Source organism: Myotis lucifugus, unplaced genomic scaffold, assembly GCF_000147115.1.
Source record: "Myotis lucifugus unplaced genomic scaffold, Myoluc2.0 scaffold_52, whole genome shotgun sequence".
In the NCBI taxonomy this organism is placed as follows: domain Eukaryota; kingdom Metazoa; phylum Chordata; class Mammalia; order Chiroptera; family Vespertilionidae; genus Myotis; species Myotis lucifugus.
The window spans coordinates 1,715,544-1,737,101 of record NW_005871100.1 but is presented as its reverse complement, the minus strand read 5'-3'; the positions used below and the strand labels follow the sequence as shown (position 1 = coordinate 1,737,101).

Sequence of the window (21,558 nt, the reverse complement as noted above, 5' to 3'; positions counted from 1 at the left end):
AGCAGAAAAAAAAATACTTTAAAAATAGTACTTTAAAATGCTGAGACTATTTAATTCTAGCTTAAGCCTCATAAGAATTCTCAAAATAATAATAATAATAATAACCAAATCCTGAAAACATAAGGAAGAAAGTAATAGAGAGGTTGCATTTATTTTTATTTCTTAAGAGGCCTGCTTGACAAACTCAAAAGTCTCAGTACTGCCCTGACTGGTTTGGCTCGGTGGATAGAGTGTCAGCCTGCGGACTGAAGGGTCCCAGGTTCAATTCCGGTCAAGGGCATGTACCTTGGTTGCGGGCACATCCCCGATGGGGGTGTGCGGGAGGCAGCTTGATCGATGTTTCTAACTCTCTATCCCTCTCCCTTCCTCTCTGTAAAAAATCAATAAATTATATATTTTTTATAAAGTCTCAGAACTATGCTGATTCTCTTGGTGGCTCTAGCATTTTGAACTTAGATTGTTTCCCTGCTTTTCCTGCAGAAAGTGAATCAGAAGTATATAACCAACAAGGAAGAGTTTACCACCCTCCAGAAGATAGTGCTGCACGAAGTGGAGGCAGATGTAGCCCGGGTTAGGAACTCGGCTACCGAAGCCCTCCTGTGGCTGAAGAGGTGAGGCTGCTGGGGTGGGGCCGCACTTAAAACTCAGCAAAGCAGTTGTAGTGGAAAGGAGACTACTGAGTGGAGGGTCTGGCCGACTTGCATAGCCTCTTCCAGAAGGTCTAATGAATAAAACACCATATTTGTTTTGTGGTTTTCTTTTTCTTTGCCTTTCTCTTGATGTTGATAAACATTGTAAATATTAATAGTATATACAAGATTAAAGCATGATAAAGTTGACTGGTTTTGCTTTAAGTCAGTGGATCACAAACTCTAGGGACATCAGAGCCACCTGGAGGGCTTGTTAAAAACATGGTTGCTCCACCCCAATTCCAGTTTCTGACTCAGTAAGTCTGGAGTGGGCCCCAGAATTTTCCTTTTTGGCAAGTTCCCAAGTGATGCTGAAGCTGCTGGCCCTGAGACCACATTGGAAAACCCCTGTTTAGCCATACAGCTGAGAAGGGCCAGAGCAAGCTGGAGGGAACAGACAGAGACACTGGAAAGGACTGCCATGACTCAGTCTCCTGGCTGCTGAACCCAAGATATTATTGGAAACTGACTTAGAAGACTGTACTGCATTTGTGCAAGCTGTACTATCCAGTGTGGCAGCCATTAGATTTGTGGCCACTTCGTGCAAGCTGAGCTCTGCCGTTTCTTTCTACCCATTTAACAGGAGTGAATTTTGAAACTAATATTTCTTCCTCTTTCTTGTTTTAGAGGTCTCAAATTCTTGAAAGGATTTTTAACAGAAGTGAAAAATGGAGAAAAGGATATCCAGACAGCCCTGAGTAAGTGTTCTTTGCATTTCAATGGGTCGATTGAACAGGGTTTGGAATGGAGGCCCCGGAGGAAGAGACAGGGTGGAGGGGAAATTTTGCTCTTCAGGTTATGATTTTGTTTCTTTTTGTTCATCATTATTGTTTGTTTGTTTCTTACATGCTTGCTTTAAAAAGAACCCATGAGATAGTGACCTGATCATCTAGATCTAACTTATTAAAAATTAGTGTATCTTAAAGAAGAGTTAAATTAATGGAGAGCCATTTCTTAATCTTAATAGGAAAACCTAACATTTCCAAGAAGTTCGTTCTTTCTAAATTAATCTTCAAATGCAGTAGTCTTCTAAAATCAGTATCCAAAGAGAAGCTTATTTTGGAGCCCATGAAAGGAAGGGAACCCTGGGAATTTGCTCTGGCGTGAGATGAAGGATTGGCCATTATCTTGTAGTCCTCTCATGCCCCACATGCTCCATTGTAGTGGCAGAGCCGAGACTGGGGTCAAGGCCGTAGTCAAAAGACGAGAACATGGTGGGTGCTTAGAAACACTCATGTGTAGGTGGGTGGATAGATGGATGGATCCATGTATCTAACAGACCAGTTTTGAAAAACATTAAAGACTTGGAAGCATCCTCATAGTGCTCCTAACAGTGGCTGAACTCTCACTCTTGTCCTAGAGGAAATTCTTCCAGCATGGGCCCCGAGCATGGGGTGTGGGGGGTGAAGTTCCCTATGACTTTGAAGCCCTGTGTTATTATGATGTGGAGAAGCATATGGTCAGGCTCTAAGTAGCCATGGTTATAAGCAGTGAAATGAATGAGTTTGAGGCTTCTGTTGGGCAGAGGAGCCAGTGATCATTGCAGCATTTTGTCAGTCTCCAGGTGAATTTGTCTCCTTCTGTTAGTACTTCCTCTGGACCGTAAGGCCTGAGGGATTCTGCTCCCACATGATTTTCCCAGACCTTTCTGTCTAGAAACTTGCTGATGTGCCATGAAACAGTAAAAACTGATATTTGTGTAACTTTATGAAGAATTTAGACAGGTTAATCCTCAAATCAGTCTATTTTTATAGGTTAGGTAACCACAATTCTGAAAGATTAACATGCATGCTAAGACCACAGAGTTTGAATCAGGGCCACTTTAAGGCCTCTGCCTCCAAGGTCCTCATTTCCCTGACAAATGTCTCCACCATCCTGGGTCCACCTGCATTTTTTGGTTTCTCAGACATCCCTGAATTTCCAGGACAGTCTCAGTTATGTTCTCCCCTTTGTGTCCTGATTTCAGTACTAAAGGTATATTCATCATAACGGGTCACGCCCCTAACCAGTATCTGGGGAACTTGTTGGCCTGTGGCATGGTGAAGATCATGGGCTCTCTGCATTCCACCACTTTATAGCATTGTGCCGTTGGTCCGTTTGTTGTCAGTGAGTATCAGGCTCTTCCACGGGATCAAGAGGAAAGAATTCCAAGGACATGCATGACAGATTGTGGTGTGGTGGCATTGTTTACTTGTGAGGTAATATCGAAAGAGTTATCCGTCTGGCTTCCCAATGTCCCATCTCTGTTGGCCCCACCATGGAGAAAGTACATCTGTGTCTTCTCCAGGACAAAGGCCGGTGCCCAGAGTTTCTGCTTCCTAATCCTTCAGAGCCTGTGCAGTATCATGGCCCCAGGCGGCCACTGGACCCACGTGGTCAGGTGCTCCCCAACCAGCTTCCCAAACTTTCCCCGAGCTTGCATTGGCTCCACCCCCCTAGCCAATGATCTTTTTCCCAGGTGAGCCTGGCATGCCTCTGTGGTCCAGCACCTCCCCCTGCACCATTTTAACTTCATTGCTGTCTGTGCTTACCTACCCTTTGTTCTGTCCCTTCCCCCAGTGACCTGTGGGGGGAATGGACCGGTGGCTTCCTGCAGGGAGTGGGAAGCTGTAGCTTCCTGGGTTCGCAGACAGGCCTCTGCTTCCCAGGTGACCGTGCTCAACAATGTCTGACTTCCCTTTGCTCTTTTCTTTATTAATCACTAGCTAACTATGGTAACATATACTTAACTTTCTGTTTCTCAGTTTCCTCATCTATAAAATGGCAGTGATAATGCAGTTTTTCTAACAGAGCTGTTGTAAAGATTAAATCTTTTCATGCATGTAAAAAGATCAGAAAAGTGGCACATAATAAGCACTTAATAGAGATTAGCTTCTGTCATTATTTATATTCTTATCATCATGATATATGACATTGATAACCCACCAGAAAATGGGGTTTATTTGTCCCAAATCAGAAATGGAAAGTTTGCAAAGTTTGGGTGCCAAGCCAGACATTTCTCTTCAGAGTAACTTCTTAGTAGGGAGATTTCACACTAGGACAGTGGTTCCCAACCTGTTTTTGGCCATGCCTCACCTAAGCATCTCTAAAATCCTGATGTCTCCCCCACCCCCTGTGACATATAATTCTTATTATTCAAAAAGTGAACTCCTATTCATGTGGAGGAACCCTAAAAGGCCATTAACTTGCTTCCAAAGAACATGGCATCCATGAAAGAGGAAAATAAAAGAACGAAAGAACAGTTGAAGTACTGAGGAAGAAATCACTAAGAAATGGTTAAAAAGATAGTAATATGAAGTGATATGAAAAAATAGTAAAGTTTCAAAACATATAGAGAACTGAAATGTATAAATATGTCACAATATACATTTATATACTGTATATGGGGCCCCAGGACCATAAGAAATCTCTAATTGCCCCCCTTAAAAATCAAATTGCCCCCCTGTGGGCGTGCGCCCCACGCTGGGAACTACTGCTCCACCTGCAGGAAATGCAGCAGGGGGACAGTCTGTCAGGTGATGCCCTTGCTTTGTAGGGCTGTGTGTGCGGGCAGAGAGGAATGCTAATCTCACTCACCCCCTGCTGGACTGGGGTGGAATAGCACCAGCTGCTTTCACACCAGCAAGTGAAAGGAAAAGCTTTGCCCCTGGAGGCGGAGAGGAAATGGAGGATATACCCTTTCCCTCCTGTCCCCACCCCTATCCCCTAACTCTGCCCCTTTTTCTCCCCTACCTTTTAGGAAAGTAGGCCAAGAAATGTTGACCCTGAAGAGAGGGGGCTTGAAGGGCAATGCTGCTTCAAAACGGAAATAATGTTAACCTTAGGCCAAATTAACAGCCAGTTTCAGCCTTTGCTTCCCCACTTCCCCTCAGCACTGTTTTCAGTGGAAAGGAAAAGGGGGCTGTGAATGTGAGACTTGCATCCAGTGTTCAGGATTATTTCAGAGGTTTTCATGACTTAAATCATATCCTCCTTACAGGTATCACTAGTTTCCCGCTGCTGTGTTCAGTGTGGAGAAAGGTTTCCCTGACCCACTCCCCCTAGAACAGTGATGGCGAACCTTTTGAGCTCGGCGTGTCAGCATTTTGAAAAACCCTAACTTAACTCTGGTGCCGTGTCACATATAGAAATTTTTTGATATTTGCAACCATAGTAAAACAAAGACTTATATTTTTGATATTTATTTTATATATTTAAATGCCATTTAACAAAGAAAAATCAACCAAAAAAATGAGTTTGCATGTCACCTCTGACACGCGTGTCATAGGTTCGCCATCACTGCCCTAGAAACTTAGTAGAAATGCAGACTACCAGGCCTCACTCGACACCTGCTGACTCAGAAGTCTAGCAGAGCCCAGCAATCTGAGCATTAACAAGCCAGTGAGATGATTCTAATCCCTGCTGAGGTTTGAGACCCGGACATCTAGGGCTAGGACATTGAAGCTCACCTAGTTATCCTCAGCATCAGATGATTTTGCCCTCCTTTCATGGTAATTAGTAGTTTTCTGATGACAGAATTTCCCCAACCTAAGAACAGCAAGACAGTTAGGGATAAACTAAAGATAAACCTTAGATGCCACTCCCAAATTTGAAAATACTGCTTAAGAAAGGGTTTGAGGTAAATGTTCACAAAACTTGTGTAATCTTAGTGGCCTTGAAAATGGGAGATGACATGTAAAAGTCTTAAATGCCATGATGGAAACCTAGTCATTTATTAACTCCCTAGAAAATGCATGGATAGTCACTGTATTGCTGCAGTTCTGTGACCTAGAATGAGTCCCCTGCATCTGGAAGGAAGTCTTGGGCTTTATGCTGCCAACCTTGCATTTGAGCCATCACTTGGATTCCTCATAATGATAATTATGTAGAATATTCTGGGTGGTGTTATGCCAAGAGCTTTGAACCCCTAGTGTCCTATGACATTCTCTAGAAGTCATTCTAAGAAAAGATTTGGGTCACAAAGCAGATATATTTACTGGTCCAGCCTATAGCTAAGCCCCTCTCACGCAGGCGCCATATGAAAGAGCTTTTGGAGAACATCCCTGTAAGTGGCGGGAAGAAAAGCTGCTCTGGCATTTCACGCCCCATTGTACTAAATGCTACGTGCTCTGCGCTGTTCCCTCTGGGGGGATAGCATGCAGCACATCCCTCAACTCGGAATGATTCCATAAATGTCAGCTAAATATGAACACCCCCCCCCACCCCCAACATCTCCAGGATGCTCGGTCACATACTTAATACAGACAGGGAGAGCTATGTGGGAAAGCCCGAACTTGTAATCACATATTTAGCTTCAAATTATAACTCGACTAATTGTTCTGGCAGTACCATGAAATGTGAATCAAGTCGTGCTCGCTCCAAACACCACACAGCATGTGGCTCGGCTCACGTCCAAGTTCTGTCTAGAGCAGCCGTGGGCAAACTACGGCCCACGGGCTGGATCCGGCCCATTTGAAATGAATAAAACTAAAAAAAAAAAAAAGACCGTACCCTTTTATGTAATGATGTTTACTTTGAATTTATATTAGTTCACACAAACACTCCATCCATGCTTTTGTTCCGGCCCTCCGGTCCAGTTTAAGAACCCATTGTGGCCCTCGAGTCAAAAAGTTTGCCCACCCCTGGTCTAGAGTCTCTAGACCGTGCCTGGAGTTAACAAAGGACGTCTCTGGGCACCCCTTTCACCTCTGTCCGCTGCTTCCTGAGTTAGCTTCTCTCTGGACAATCCGTTTTGCCTGAAGCTTAGTCACGATAAAGAATTCAGAGGGGCCCTAACCGGTTTGGCTCAGTGGATAGAGCGTCAGCCTGCAGACTCAAGGGTCCCAGGTTCGATTCCGGTCAAGGGCATGTACCTTGGTTGTGGGCACATCCCCAGTAGGGAGTGTGCAAGAGGCAGCTGATCGATGTTTCTCTCTCATCGATGTTTCTAACTCTCTATCCCTCTCCCTTCCTCTCTGTAAAAAATCAATAAAATATATTTTAAAAAAAAGAATTCAGTGGGTATTTTCCTAATAGTTCAGTCTTCTTGTTTTAAATATTGCAGACATTTGACAAATACCTGTCACTTGACCAAATATATAGAACAGTTCAGTACAGAACCCGTGTACCACCCCTTGACCCATGACTATCTCATTTTCCATAGATCTTCAACCAGAATGTGCTGTTTGTCATTCCATAATGCATGTTTTTATACTTCTATGTATTTATGTGTCTATGTATTACAGTATCTAGTACTGTGTTGCATGTTGTAAACATGTATACATGGTGTCACGCTATGCACAGTCTTCCTCTCTCAGTATTGCTTTTCATGTGTGTCCACTGCGAGCCGCTCCTGGTTCCCCATCTCACTGGAGGGCTGCCACATTAGCTCGTTTGCAGGGGTGTCACTTCCTGGGCTCATTGCAGGACGGATTCTACCTTTCCTGGCCTTGCTTATCTACTTCCCAAGGGCTTGCTCAAAACATACAATTGCATTTCTTCTTTGTCTTCAAAGGAACTTTACAAATTCTTACCAATTACAGGTCTATGCTAGAGAGACTCTCTCATAGATCCCATTTCTGGGCCGAATGGTTGTCCACCAGCTGTCGTGGGAGGGTTCTCGCTCAGATACTGTGGTAGGTTTAGCCGTGGTCTCTGAGTACCTCATAGCAAGTTTCTGAGTTACCAGGGAAGAAATCACATTTGTTTTGTTTCCACAAACAGACTAAGGTCCAAATTCTTTCAGGAAATGGGTGGGAAAGGCACATTTTTCATTCTCATCATTTTGCTTCACGGAGGATAAACATTAGTTTTTGGCAGAATGGCTTAATGTGACAAGAATGCCCCAGGTTCCCATGGCTTTTAGCTTTGTGACCTTGGGAAAGTCACGGTCTCTCTGGGTTTTCCGTTCCTTCGCTTGTAAAGGAAGAGAATCGGTCAAGGTGATTTATTGTCAAGGCTTCCTGCTCAGAAGTCTTGACGCGGGCTCTAGGGAAGTGACACGTCTCAAGAACTGGGAGAAGGGCATCATTTATGTCTTTCAGAAGCCAAAAATACCTCCTGGTTGTAGAGCACGCGTGATGATGACGAATGAGTATTACAGGGAAGATTAATGTATTTCATTATCTAATCTCTGGGTAACCAAAATAGGTCAGGCTTAGACTTCGTGCTGTAATGCAGCCCTAGAAGTCAGCTAAGGACTTCTGGCAAACCTTTCTTTTTTTTTTTAGTGAGTTTAATTGTACTTATTGATTTTAAATTATAGCAGTGGTCTTGCTGGGCCTGAGTCAGGACCCAGGCCAATTCTCTAACATCGTTTTCTTCTGTTAGACCACCCGGCCCACATCCTGCCGGTGGGACTCTTCTCGGGCAAGGTGCAGACACAATAAAGAAGAGCTGCCTCCTACAGGGCCAGGAAGGGAACACGGGTCGTGCTGCTCCACAAACACTCCCTCTTCCTTCGCCCAGGCTGCCTGCTCATGCTGCTTAGACTCCCAGCACCTTTGTTTTCTGGTTGCCCTGGGGAGGGGGGGCATGGAGAAAGGTTTCGGGCTTTTGTGAAAGGTTGACTTAAAGGGCAAAGTTTGCCCTGGCCTCTGTGTCTCAGGTGGTTTAGTGTTGTCCCATGAACCGAGGGGTCACTGGTTGGATTCCCGGTGAGGGCACAATGCCTAGGTTTCAGGCTCGATCCCCAGTAGGGGGCATGCAGAAGGCAGCCAATGGATGTATCACTCTCCCTCTCCCTTTCTCTCTCTCTCAAATCAATAAAAACATATTTAAATAAAGAAATAAATGGTAAAGTGTAGGAAGAGTATAATGTCTCTAGGTTGGCCCAGAGCCCTTGCAAACAGGCGGTTTGTCCAGCCAGGGGGGGTCAGGCGCTGGAGGCTCGGGGACCCAGGTAGAGACATTTGCTAAGTCTCACCATGTTACTCCCCTGCCACAATTCCAACCAGATCAGTCGTGACCGTTAGTCGAAGAAAATACACTATCTGTACAGGAAACAAGACGAAGAGAGTGCACCCCGGGTGCCCACGGTGATTCTCTGAGAGGCACGATTCTTCAGGTTTCCTTAGTTCCCTCCTTTTTGTGTTTCCCGTATTTTTAACAATGAGATGCAGTACTTGTGAGATCGGAAAAAAGCAGTAAGCTATATTTTTATAAACTGCCCTGTGCCTCAGGTGGGAAGCTCAGAATCCTTTCATGGCATGTAAAGGTCCCCAACCCCAGGGATCTTTAGCCCCATGAGCCGCTCCCTACCCTCGTTTAATTTAAAAGACTTTATATCCTATGATAAGCCTAAGCATTCATTAAATGGTGGTGGTACTTGTACTAGTGCTGAAACTAGCACATGGAAATACGTAAGTTTGGAATAGAATTTAGATGAGCTAAACGTGATGAAGAAGGTCAAACAATTCCCCCGATACTCCGTGTTAATTTAGGAATGAGCACTCTGTAAACTACTGGAGATGGTGCCTAGAAAATAAAATGGAGCGTTGAAAAAAAATGCATTATGATGATAAAGCTCTGTGCCTCCTGAGGCTGAATTTATTCCTCTGGAAAAAATCAGTTTTGACTTTTGCACATATTGAATTATTTAAAGCATTTAGGAATGCATCCCTGGCAAAAAATGCCGTCACCTTGTTCTTGAGATTATTTTTTTGTAATTAAAATTATATACCTGTTTTTAAATCATTTTAAAACACAATGGGACAAAAAGAATAGGTTTTTATCTTTAAAGTCTAGAATCTGAATGACTTTTATTAATGGGCCTCACCATTTACTTTATAACTAGATCATTAATTTTAAGCCATTTTTTCCAAAATAGTTCTAAGGTTTCTGGGTCTAATGCTGTGTATCAGGGTCATAGGACATCTAGGACAAACATTTGACATCCCAGAATGAATGTTACAATTGAAAAGAACCTTAGCCTGGCTCTTGTGGATAAGTGGTTAAGCATCAACCCATGAAGCAGGAGGTCACGGTTCATTTCCTGGTCAGGGCACATGCCTGGAATGTGGGCTCAATCTCCAGTAGGGGGCGTGCAGGAGGCAGCCAATCAATGATTCTCTCATCATCAGTGTTTCTATCTCTCTCTCCCTCTCCCTTCCTCTCTCTGCAAGTAATAAAAACATATTTTTAAAAAAGAAAAGAACCTTAGGATCATCTTACAAAAGGGGAGACAGCTGAGGGCCTGGCTCAGGGTCACAAAAACTTTCAAATATTTTAATATTTTATAGTATCTATCTAGTTGTAGGTAGTCTCGATTTTTCCGGTATCCTTTCCTCCCTCTCTATTTCCTTATGTATATTGAACTTTCCCCCTCATGATAATAAGCTGGAGTTCAGATATATTGACACAGGGTAAGAGTGGGAATATATATTTTTCTTTAAAACAAAAATCTGTGTAGGCTTTTTTCCTCCCCAAAACATTGGGCTTTATCAGCGTTTCTCAACCTGTGGGTCTCGACCCCTTTAGGGGTCGAACGACCCTTTCACAGGGGTCGCCTAAGACCATCAGAAAACACATATATAATTACGTGTTGTTTTTGTGATTAATCACTATGCTTTAATTATGTTCAATTTGTAACAATGAAATTGGGGGTCACCACAACATGAGGAACTGTATTAAAGGGTCACGGCATTAGGAAGGTTGAGTACCACTGGGCTATATAATCTTTCATTAGGCTTTTCATCAGTTCCTAAGGCCATACATTAGAAAGGACATGATACTAAAAGCACATCCAATTCTGGTGAGACCCAATGCTCATAGAGCTTTTCTTCTTTTCAAGACAACGCGTATGGTAAGACGTTACGGCAGCACCACGGCTGGGTCGTTCGCGGGGTTTTCGCGGTAAGTAATCCTCCTGCCTCCTACTGTTCTGGTGGTCACAGAAGGTGGTTTGGTTTGGTTTTGGGTGCATGTGTTCCTGTTGGCTTTGTCTTCCAGAGTAACAAAGTGTTGCTCATTTAATTAAAGGCTGTAGGTCTTTGTTGTGTAGGAATGTCGGTGACAAAGTGTCTAGAACAGGACTGTTAGAGCGTGTGCTTCGCCCCGTCCTGCTCCAGCGCTCCCTGGAATTTCCTTGGCTGTTCACTGGATCGGGTGCTCGAGCCGCACGGGCCAGGAGTCTCTTCTTACCCAGTTATTTTCCTTGTGGAGGTGTTTGTATGCACATGTTTTTGGCTCCTGTTAGGCCCCACTCCTTCCCTCCCAGCATGTTGACGGAGGAAGAACACACATCTGGGACTCACAGTCCCCGGGACAAATCGCTGAGCCCGATGTGTGAAATAGCAGAGTAGCAGCCCCTTTAGGTCAGCAGTAATGTGTACTGTGGTCTCCGTCCGGGAGCTGCCATCTCAGTCAGATGCAGCCGTGAAAAGGCTGCGTCTCACATGGGGAACACCAGGAAACGAGGCAGAATGTGGTTAAAAATAGCCTCGCAGGTGATGTTTTACTAACTGAAAGGACAGGAGGCATCATTTGCCTAAGGCAGGAACTGTTTTAGGTCATGATTTATTTGGAGGCAGGTAAAGAAAGTGGGAAGAACTTAAGTGGAAGAAATCAAATTTTAGTGCAAATGAAATCATTTTTGAAAGCGTGGAGATAATAGGAGCCAGACTCGTTGCAGCTACAAACTGCCCACACGTCCTTCAGTGCCTGTTAGAATAATAGCTGCCGTGCAGCTGCTGGACACCTATTGTGTGCTGGGCATCGTGCCAGGCACGTCCACGTTTCTTACCTTTGGGAATCCTCAGCATTGGCTCCCACTGTTTTATAAATTCAGGGCTATTCATTCCAGTCCCAAAGTGCGCTACCAGCTGTCTCCTGAGGCTGTGCTCACTCCCCACACACAGTCTCCGCAGGGAGCACAGAAGAATCGAGAAGCTGCTGGTGAATAACTGGGCAGTAGATGCTGCTCCATTCATCAGTCTCCCTGAGTAAATACTGTCAGATGACAAAGCATTAAAGCACTGAGTTGCCCTGTGTAAAAGAAGCGTAAATGTGGGGGAGGGGGAGGGTGCAGTGTAGAGGTAAAGTTAAGTCCTGAAATATTAATGATCGAAGGGATACTGTCAACAAGAATGCAGCTATAGCAGAAAATTTATTGTAAGCACGAGTCTTTAAAAGGGCTTTTTAATTTATGGCATTTTCCCTAATATGTAGTAATTTAGACGCATCACAATGCATTGTAGAAGTTATGGAAGAATAGGAAGGGGGGGAATTAAACTTGTCCATAGTCTTATCACTCCATAGAACTATTTTTAATATTTTTGTGATTTACCTTTCTCACTTTCATTTTTATATATTTTATATATTCTTTTAAATATTCTATTTAATTTTATATATTTCTAAATACGTATCTACTTACAAGTGTTTATATTTTATATCGACATGTTTATATTAGATGTTTATAATTATCTTTATTTGGTGTGCTTTGTACATGCATGTAATTTTTTTTACTTTAGCTTGTAGTATAATTTTGTATTCTTTCTCCCCACATAATAGATTCTATCGTGACCATTTTTTAATGCCATAAGTTTTTGAAAACTGTTATTTTTAGTGATTGTACAATATTTCCCTACTATGGAGGTTCCATAATTTTTTTGTCCAATCCTCTGTGTTGGAAATTTAAGCTGCTTCTAAGTTTCTTAATACAGATAAAACAGTGTCTGTTCATATGCATTTTTTACTTAAAAAAAAACTCTTATTCTCTCAAATAGGTTCCTAGAATTAAAATTGCTGTGTCTAAGGCCAATAACTACAACCATAACTTGGAATTTTGAGCATTGACCGTGCACTAGGCATTGTTTTAAGTGCTCTATGTGTGTGAAGTTATTAATTTCATAACTCAGCAAGTTATTAATTTCATAACTCAGCAGGTTCTCTTATTTTCCTTACTTGTTGACAAAGAAATCTGAGACACAAAGGGGCAGATAATTGAAAGTTTTTGATATTATTGCCAATACTTTTAAAAGTTGCTGGTTTTTAAGAAAATAGATTAGTTGCTGGTTTTTAAGAAAATAGATTATGTCGAGCCTTTGGCAACAGCCTTCTCAATAGAGGAGCCAGATTGGCCCTTTCAGCCTCTCCCAGTCATTCCTGCTTTGGAAAGTTTATTGAGTTTCCTAATGTGCTGATTAATTAGCAGGTGCAAGTGCATTTAACTATCTCAGTTGCTCAGGGAAACATCTTTTACACTCAAGGAATTTGATTCACTCATCAGCCAAATAGTGAGCTTTTATCTTCAAACAGACATAGTCTACAGAACTGATTGATGCCCAGTCCAGGTTCTGCCTCCATCGAGGTCACTCACCGTCATCACTTAGCCTTTTTGGTTTCCTCTTCAGTTGAGTTCTATCATTAGTTCCCAAATAGACGTGGCTTCATCATAATATTCTAGGAGCCTTTGAGGAAATCCCTGGGCCCCACTCTGGGAAAACTTTTTAAATGTCTTATTATACTAAAACATTTGTGCATGGGGTTTATACAAAATGTTACAGCAACAAATAGCGTCCCTGCTTCGGCTCCCTACTTCCACACTTACTCCAAAGAGGCGGCCACTTTCAACCACTGTGGCTGTTTCTTCTAATACCTCCGGGATTCTAAGAATGTCTATTGTTCTTTGTGGCCTGATCAGTCATAGTCACTAAATGTCAACTTTCTGTTATAGATGAGAATTTAGCTCTCTTAGACCTCCCTGTCACTATCTCACCTCCGCTGCCTCCACCACCCCAAAATAATGACTCACAAGTTAACATTATGACAATGAGCCAGAATTCTATAGGTTTTTTGGTTCTTTCTTATATGTTTTTATTTTTCCCTGCACCATCAGACCTCTCAAAGCACCATCACTCTGAACTCACAAATGTGTCATTATATGTTTTTTCCCTGGAGACTTCCCTGTCAGAACTTTCTAAACCCATTCCAGTCTGAGTTAGTTGTTCAGGCCTGTTGTGCTATATTGCCCGAGGACTTTTCCTCACAAGTTCTACATTATTAAATCCCCACCTCACCCTCATTTCATTTCCCAGGGCCTGGACCAGGTATCTCCATCTCACCCATCATTTTGGTGGAATCCATTCTCCAGCAGCTCCCTAAGGGGAAGGATACGAGGGTGCTAAACTTTTGAGTGCCTGCATGCCTGAAAATGTCTTTATGCTGCCCTGTTTTCTAGCGTGTGTGTTGGTGGGTGTAGAATTCTAGGTTAATATCTCAGAATTTTGAAGCCATACCTCTGTTGTCCTCCATCTTCCACTGTTACTATTGTAAAATTTAATGTCATTCTAATTCCCATTCTATTTTGTATAAACTGCCCCTCCTCCTCTTCTGTATGCTTTTGGGATCTTTTCTTTATCCCACATTCTAAAATTTTATCACGTTCCCCCTTTGATCTTTATCATCCATTGCACTGAGTACTTGGGTGTGTCTCTAAATCTGGAGTCTCCTACTCTTCGGTTCTGGGAGATTTTCTCACATTATAATTTTGGATAGTTGCCCTCTCTATATTCTCTGCTCTCTCCCATGTACCGCGACCATCATTTGAGTATTTTACATGTGCCTGGCAGTAGGTTAAGCATGTCATACATATTCCATTAGTCCTTCAAGTAAGGAAAGTGGGACCAGTTCTCTGCTCCAAATCAGGGAACTGAGGTTCTCGGAGGTCGAGCACCTTGCTGAAATTCCTCAAGCAAACAAGTGAAAGATTTGGGGTCAAGTCCAGGTCTTCACCCAGGCAGGAGGCCTGTGCTGTAAACATTGAGAGATAAATGCCAGTCACTCTCCAGCTGCACAAAGGGGGAGGGTTGATTCCCAAACGCTTTCAAATTCAAAGTGTAAGGACGCTCAAGAAACTGTAGAATGATAATTCAAGATTCTAAAGCGTCTCCAGAGATCTCAGCAGAGCCAGACATGGATTTTAGGGAGCTTAGGGAGCAGGTGGTCTGCAAAGGGAGGGGAGCTCTTCTGTCGGGAGCGATGTGGTGTGAGAGTGCAGTTGACAAAGCACAGAGACGACCCGAAGCTCAGGTCCTGGCTGGGCACTCATTAGCTACGTGACATTCATCTGCAAAATAGGGATATGAACTGTACAGGGTTCCTAGAGAGATGAACTGGGGTAGAATGCATGAAAGCATCAGTGCACAAGCAAACAGAATGTTCAGTCCAGAGTGTGAAGGGGATATTGTCCACGTGGGGGGAGATGGGAGGTGCGCAGAGAAACGGAGGTATGGTGATGAGAGCCAGCTAGGAGAGTGATGTGCTCTGGAGGCTGGCCAGGACGGGACAAACACGGGCAGCAGTGCACATACAGGTGGATTCTGGGGGTTCAAGGGGAACCCTCTCAATCACACAGTGCATGAGACCGGAGCTTTTCTTAAACTTTTCTGTCAGCACTCCCTGGCTTGATGGCTTTATTCATCCTCAAGTTGGCCCAGGTACATACCTGCTTCTTCTAGCCTTAAAACTATTTGATTTGTTGCTTGAAAAAAATTTTAGAGTCCACAAATTTGAAGGGTATATTCCTATTGTTACTTTTGCACTCCTCAGCTGTGTGTGTGTGTGCGTGTGTGTCTGTGTGTGTGCAAGAGCGAGAGTGATGCGCATTCTCACAGCAATTCTTTTGCAGCTGGCTTTGAGGGCAGCTCCGTCCTATGAAGATTTTGTGGCCGCGTTAACCATAAAGGAGGGCGACCACCAGAAAGCCGCTTTCAGTGTCGGGATGCAGAGGGACCTGAGCCTCTACCTCCCTGCCATGGAAAGGCAGCTGGCCATCCTGGACGCGCTGTACGACGCCCACGGGCTGGAGAGCGACGAGGTGGTGTGACGCCTGCGGGACAGCACCGCCCACTGCAGGGAAGAGCTTGCTGCCGCGTTTGGCTGCCCCACTTCATTTCCAGCAGCAGCTTCAACCCTCTCCATCCCTTATGCCGGCCATGGAGAGATGGAGGCAAAACCTAGTGCTTTTATATATCATTTTTAAATGCGTACATGTTTTGTGTGTTTAAAAATCAAGGTGCTATATATTTCAGTTCAAAGGGCCTCCTGGAAACCAAATTGTAGCTGTTTTAGAGACTTGAACAGCAAGTTATAAGAGCAGATTTGACAAGTAAATTTCTTGGGTCTTGTTTTGTTTTGTTTTTAGCTTTAAGTTTTAATGGGCCACCCAACCCAAGCTGAAAATGAGCAAATTCTGTATCAAGGACTGTAACTCACGGGTAGTGTTTCAGCCAATTTAGGATTAGACTGAAGCTTTAGGGGGAGCTAGGCCCCCGGTGGAAGCTGTGAGGTGTAAGAGGATATTCTCTCCGGGGCTCTGGGCGAGAGGGGCCTGTCGTCGAGTGTGCAGAGCGTGTGTGCGACATGCCAGCAGGAGGTGGAAGACACCCAGAGGAGTGCCATCCCGTGAGGGGTGGGAAGATGATGGCTCTGCAGAGCTGAGTGTGCCCCACGCTGAGGCCTCCCTGACGACCCTGCCTAGTGCCCACCCTCGTTCCCATGCTTCCCCAGACATTGTCTCCATTGGACACCATAGCGACACCGTGACATTCGGGGGTTGTTACCCAATTTCAAAAGTAGGGCTCAGAGGTGGAGGGATTTTTCTGCTCACCATGCACAGCCTCTAAACAGGAACCAGGTAATGTCCAGGTGTGATTGTGACCCTTCCCTGTCAAAGTCACATGGAGTGCCGGTCAGAAAGCACAGTCCCAGGCTGACCCACCCGGAGAACCGGGTCTGTGGGCCGGTCAGGAACCGGCATCTGAGTGCTTTTCTGGTGATTCTGTGTGCACAGCATTGAGGAATCCTGAGATTAAATCCTAGTTTACAGAATTTCCAGTCTTCCACATGAGCTAAATGACGTGTCCTGTTTTTCAAAGAGGAGAAGGCTTTTGTGGAAATAACAGTTAAAGGGAGAGTGAGACATGCACCACGTTTACTCCGCAGCTTTCCTAACTCAGCCAGCATCTGCGCCCGGCCAGTGTGTACCAGGCAGGGATGGTGGCTCCCAGTGTGCTCGCTGATCAGTCTTGGCTTAACCACCCATCACACAAGCTAAATGCAGCTGCTCGGCAGTCTCCAAAGCTCTGGGACTGTGGCAAGGTTTACCAGCGGGATTTCAGTCTTTCCTAAGACAACCTTGTGTGGGCGTGGCCCTGGAAAGAGTGACCCTGGGACTCTGGCCCTGCTCTCAGGAGCCACACCGCCCAGTGCCTGGGGAGGAGCCACGGCCTTCCCCCTAGAGGCGCTTCCTCGAGTAGCTGGAGGGCATTTCCACCTTGAGGCGGCTCCCAGGGGAGAAGGTGAGCTCCTCTGAGCAGCGCAGGTGAATGCTGCCTGGGCAGCCCCAGATGACACTGTCCGAGGGCAAAGAACCCCCTCCTTAGCGGGGTTCATGTGGGGAGGGGTGTTGATTTTGTCTTCCGTCTGTCTCTGAACAGATGGGCATTTATTTCGCTCAGTTAGTGAAGCAGGTACTCTGTTCATAAGGACTCTGGAAAAGGCTTCAACTTAGAAAAGCAACATCAGATGTTTCAAGGCTGGGGAGGAAAGCGGTGCTGCAAGGATGCTGGTTCTTCTGTAGTTGAGCACTTCCTGTTGGTACTTATCAAGGTGTGTGTGTGTTGCTCCCCCTCCCACGACTAACAGTGTGGATCTCCCTGTGTGGCTGGTGTGACAATGACGGGGACGAGGGGTCCTGCCCTTGACATCGCCTCCTAAAGGGAAGGAGACAACAGCCAGTCTTTGCTTGCACCTTGAATGAAGACGCTGTAGGCCTTGTGCCCCTGCGAGAGGATGCGGCCAGGAGCCTGTGAGTGTGGTGACAATTCCGTTCCAGCCACCTGCGTGCTCCCTGTCGCCGCAGGCGAACTCGCGAGGTGAGGGAATGGGCACACGAACATTACCTCAGATTTGCCCGCAAAGCTGTGAATTCCCACAAAGAAAGCTGCTCGGCATGGCCGTTTTCTGTTGATGTAGGTACATGGTGTACATGCCTCGGTTTTCTGGGGAGGAAGGGTTTACTGTTATCTGGGCTCACGGGAATCCAGTGGGATAACTGGGGTAAGTTCCATTATCTGCTCACCCTTTTCCCAACTCCATAGAAAGGGGTGATGTCTTTTGAGAGATACTTTCCTCACTGGAGCATATACAGTTTGCCTAAGATGTGTGACGCTCTGAGAATCCTTCAATAAAAAGAACCAGGAATTGAGCCCAGTGCCAGGCGATAAGTTCAACCCAACCTGAAGCTTGGCACCCATGGCACTTCCTCCTGGATCCACTGTTCTGCATCCCCATTTTAATCCAAGTCCTAATTTGTGCTACTTCGCAGTTACTATCTCAGGAGGGGACAAAGAAAAGGTAATTAAGGCTTTTCCCCCCATAATCCCGCCAGATTCCAGGACACTAAAGCTTTCCTCCACCTGCCGGCCAGACGAGAGGAGAGCAGAGCAGAGCAGAGCTCCGGTGTTTGTCACAGAGCAGTCACCTGGCTGTCCTGGCTCAAACACTGAGACCCCTTTTCAAGGGGAACCTTAGAGAGACCCTGAAGGGAAAGGTAGTGTGTCTCCCAGGCTGAGCCCTTCCAGGGTCTTCCGTACGCCATCGTGTCCCGTCCGCACCTGTCCCACAGGTGGGAGCCAGGCTTAACACTCGGGAGGGGTCGGTCTCTCGTTTTTATTTTTTTAATATATTTTATTGATTTTTTACAGAGAGGGAGAGGGATAGAGAGTTAGAAACATCGATGAGAGAGAAACATCGATCAGCTGCCTCCTGCACACCCCCTACTGGGGATGTGCCCGCAACCAAGGTACATGCCCTTGACTGGAATCGAACCTGGGACCCTTCAGTCCGCAGGCCAATGCTCTTGTCCATTGAGCCAAATCAGTTAGGGCAGGGGTTGGTCTCTTAATCTCACTGAACAGAATCCTTTCAATGACAGCAACTCCTTTGTCCTTTGAAAGCACATTTGACGTTTTATAGTGAATCCTGTGAAAATTATTAAGTTGGAGGGATGCCCTTTGGGGGGCGACACCCACTCGTGATTGACAGTGAACTGGAGACAGTTTTCTCATCAGCTCTTCAGGGAGTTCAGAAGTGGGGCTCCGGGTCGACTTGGAAAAGCTGTGCCCTGCCCATTAGGAGCTGTAGGTCGTGGCTTGAGGCAGCTTGCCACCGTTTACGGCCATTCTGAACACAAAGCTCCCCCAATGCCTGTTCCAGGGTGAGGGACAGCTGAGCTCCGGGTTTAGCTGAGCTGCAGGTTCAGCCGGGCGGCCTCTCCTTTCTCACGCACTGCCCTCATCTGCCCCCATCGGAGCATCAGCTCGCATCAGCTCAGCCCCTGTAGCTGCCCTGCCCTTTCCCCAGCAGCACCTTCTGGCACCCACCTTGCCCAGGCTTAGGTGCCTCATCAGCAGGACTCCACGCCCTCCCAGGCTGCACGAGCTTCCTAAGAGCCCTCTTCCCAAGGTCGCTGTGAAGCAGGCGACCCCCAGGATGCGTGGCATCCCAGAAAGGTGATCTGGAATTAGAGGAGTGTCGCTCGGAAAGTCCTTCTTCCGGTCACTAACCGTGCGAGTGTGTACATACAAAGAGTCAATGCTTTCACCTTCATGTTTTCAGAAAAGTGGTTTTAATCTTTAAAATATGTGGTGGGGACCAATAGATAAAGTACCCATTTCTTTATTCAGTATAGAATCAGTGAAAGAGCTGGGTAAAGGGCATTTTACTAAGGAAACTTCACCAGACTGAAAATCTCAGGCATCATGTAAGGCCCGAGCGGGCGCCAGGGGTCCTGGGCAGTAGATGATGTGAGACATTCAGGAAGCTTTCGAATGAAAACTATTTTTTTTTTCTACTAAACTACCATGTCCTACAAGAAGTGGTTACGCAATGGTGCATTTCTGAATCACTGATTAAAATCACTTGCTTCTGATTGTAGTCCTCACCCCCCCACCCTCATGTTTCATTTCTTTCTAAGGTGAACTATCACCTTTTTTATACTTTTAGATTTAGGATTTAGAAGTAAAGCATATTTTAAGCCATTGTTCTCTTAGCTGAGCTAATGTGTTTGGTCTTGGGGACCTGGTGCCGTTGTCCTTTGATCTGATACAGTCTGTACACAGACGTCAGTGTGTGCAGCAAACCCGTGTCCTGTGAACTGTGTGCAGAGGACTTTACTTAGAAATATGTCCTGCTTCAGTGTCCCTTTGTGATCTGCAGTTGCTTACTCAGGGGTTTCACAGTAATGACATGAATATTCACTAGCTGTCTAATGGTGGTGTAAGACTGCTTATCTGTTACAAGGTTGTTCGGGTCCTTTCGAAGCTCCATGTGCATCCTGCTCTCTACACCATCCTGTACGCTCCCCCTGCATCCATGCAGCCAGAGCCACCTGCATGGCTTCTCCGCACAGCTGCGTCAGGGCCCCCGGGCATGACTGAGCACTATTGATGGTACAGTTGACGCTTGCATTGACCTTGCTCCTCTGCTGTTCTTACATAGCCTTTCACTAAAAGGAAAACACGTACCATGACTCTGTGATGCAAACATTCTTTGGTTACCCTTTTGAATCACTTCTCCTTCAGAGTGAACAAATGTTTCCAGCTAAGCTATGTGAGAACCCAAGAAAGAGGGGCTGCTTGTTTTAAGCACGTCCTTCCACTTACACACATTTTAAAGTGTGGGATTTCCTCCCTGTACTTCATGAACAGAAACCTCCTCGGGATGGTTGGTCTCCTTGCAAAGCTGTTCTCATCCACACAGACTCCGGTAGATGCTGGTGTCTTTATAGGTGTCCATGGAGTCGGTGATGACAGGAAAGGTGATCTAGAAGTAACTTCTGTTGCTTCCCAGAAGGCTAATGAGCCAGTCACATGGCATATTTGATGCATGAGTCTCCTGTGTCATGACAGTTCACTAGAATGTCAGTAAACAGCCCAACTACCTCATGTGAAATTGGCTGTGGACAATCTGTGTCAGATGAGACATGTGTTAAGGTCACTTTAATCTGGTTAGTAGATGAGACAAAAATGATGTCTCTATAAAGAAGAAACACGTTCAACCAGATGCCAAAGGCTATGATGTACATAGGTTTCCTTGGGTTAATTTTTTTAAGTCAGTGTTTAATTCCACCCCCAGTATTCTTATCTCGAATGTTCTTGGTCTCATAGATTCATGCACTTTGAATATCTGTCACACGCAGTCTTTGTTACCAGTTCTTGTCCTTCAACGTTTTGATTGAGCATCATAATGACAGTAGGAAACAAGTGTCAAGTGATTTGTGGATTTCTTAATTTGGATGGACCTTTACTTAGAATATAATATGTTGGAGCCTTTTTAGGACCAACCAATGAATGAAGATTTCATGTTTAGTGTTTCATGTAAAACTCTGTCCAAGTTCTTACTCTGTCCAAGTTCTTACTCTGTATCTTGTTGGGGGTTGGGGGAGAAGAGCAGAACAAGGGAGGGTTTTACTTTTTTTGCAAAAATGTTTGAAAACATCTGTCAGATTTTATATTCGTTAGTTATAATAAAGTTATTTTTAAAGTATTTTATCAAGTGCTTCTGTTAAAGATTTTTGTGTGGTTTCTTAGCGTAAATAAGGCCAGATAACAGAACCTCCTTCCCCTAAAATAACTATCAAAATAAATTACAACTTAAAAATAAAAAACACTTAAACTCACCAGCAATGAAGCAAAGCAAGGAGCCGTTGTTGTTCTTTAAACTTCAAAAGATGCTCACCAAAGAAAAAGACCAAATTTTCCAGCGTGAATCCAAAGAGCTCCCAATCCTGCCTGCATTGGGGGAATATGCAAAATTCAGAATTCTCATTAAAGTCATAGGTTTTGGTCCTAGCGGGTTTGGCTCAGTGGATAGAGCATCAGCCTGTGGA

The 21,558-nt window shown here is 44.9% G+C and overlaps 1 protein-coding gene and 1 long non-coding RNA gene across 2 annotated transcripts in view; both read left to right on the top strand.

Annotated features, from left to right (window-relative positions):
- PLEKHA8 (pleckstrin homology domain containing A8) overlaps nucleotides 1-15,793 on the top strand; it is a 49,660-nt gene extending 33,867 nt beyond the window's left edge. Inside the window, exons 12-15 of the mRNA XM_014455860.2 lie at nucleotides 481-611; nucleotides 1,317-1,387; nucleotides 10,459-10,520; nucleotides 15,295-15,793. Coding sequence (XP_014311346.2) covers nucleotides 481-611; nucleotides 1,317-1,387; nucleotides 10,459-10,520; nucleotides 15,295-15,492 — 462 coding nt within the window. The 3' untranslated portion in view covers nucleotides 15,493-15,793. The remainder of the gene's footprint in view (nucleotides 1-480; nucleotides 612-1,316; nucleotides 1,388-10,458; nucleotides 10,521-15,294) is intronic.
- Nucleotides 15,794-16,130: 337 nt separating this feature from the next.
- LOC111826046 lies at nucleotides 16,131-21,220 on the top strand. Its single transcript, XR_002829280.1, has 2 exons — nucleotides 16,131-17,638; nucleotides 19,971-21,220. It is a non-coding gene; the product is annotated as an uncharacterized LOC111826046 (long non-coding RNA).
- Nucleotides 21,221-21,558: the final 338 nt, after the last annotated feature.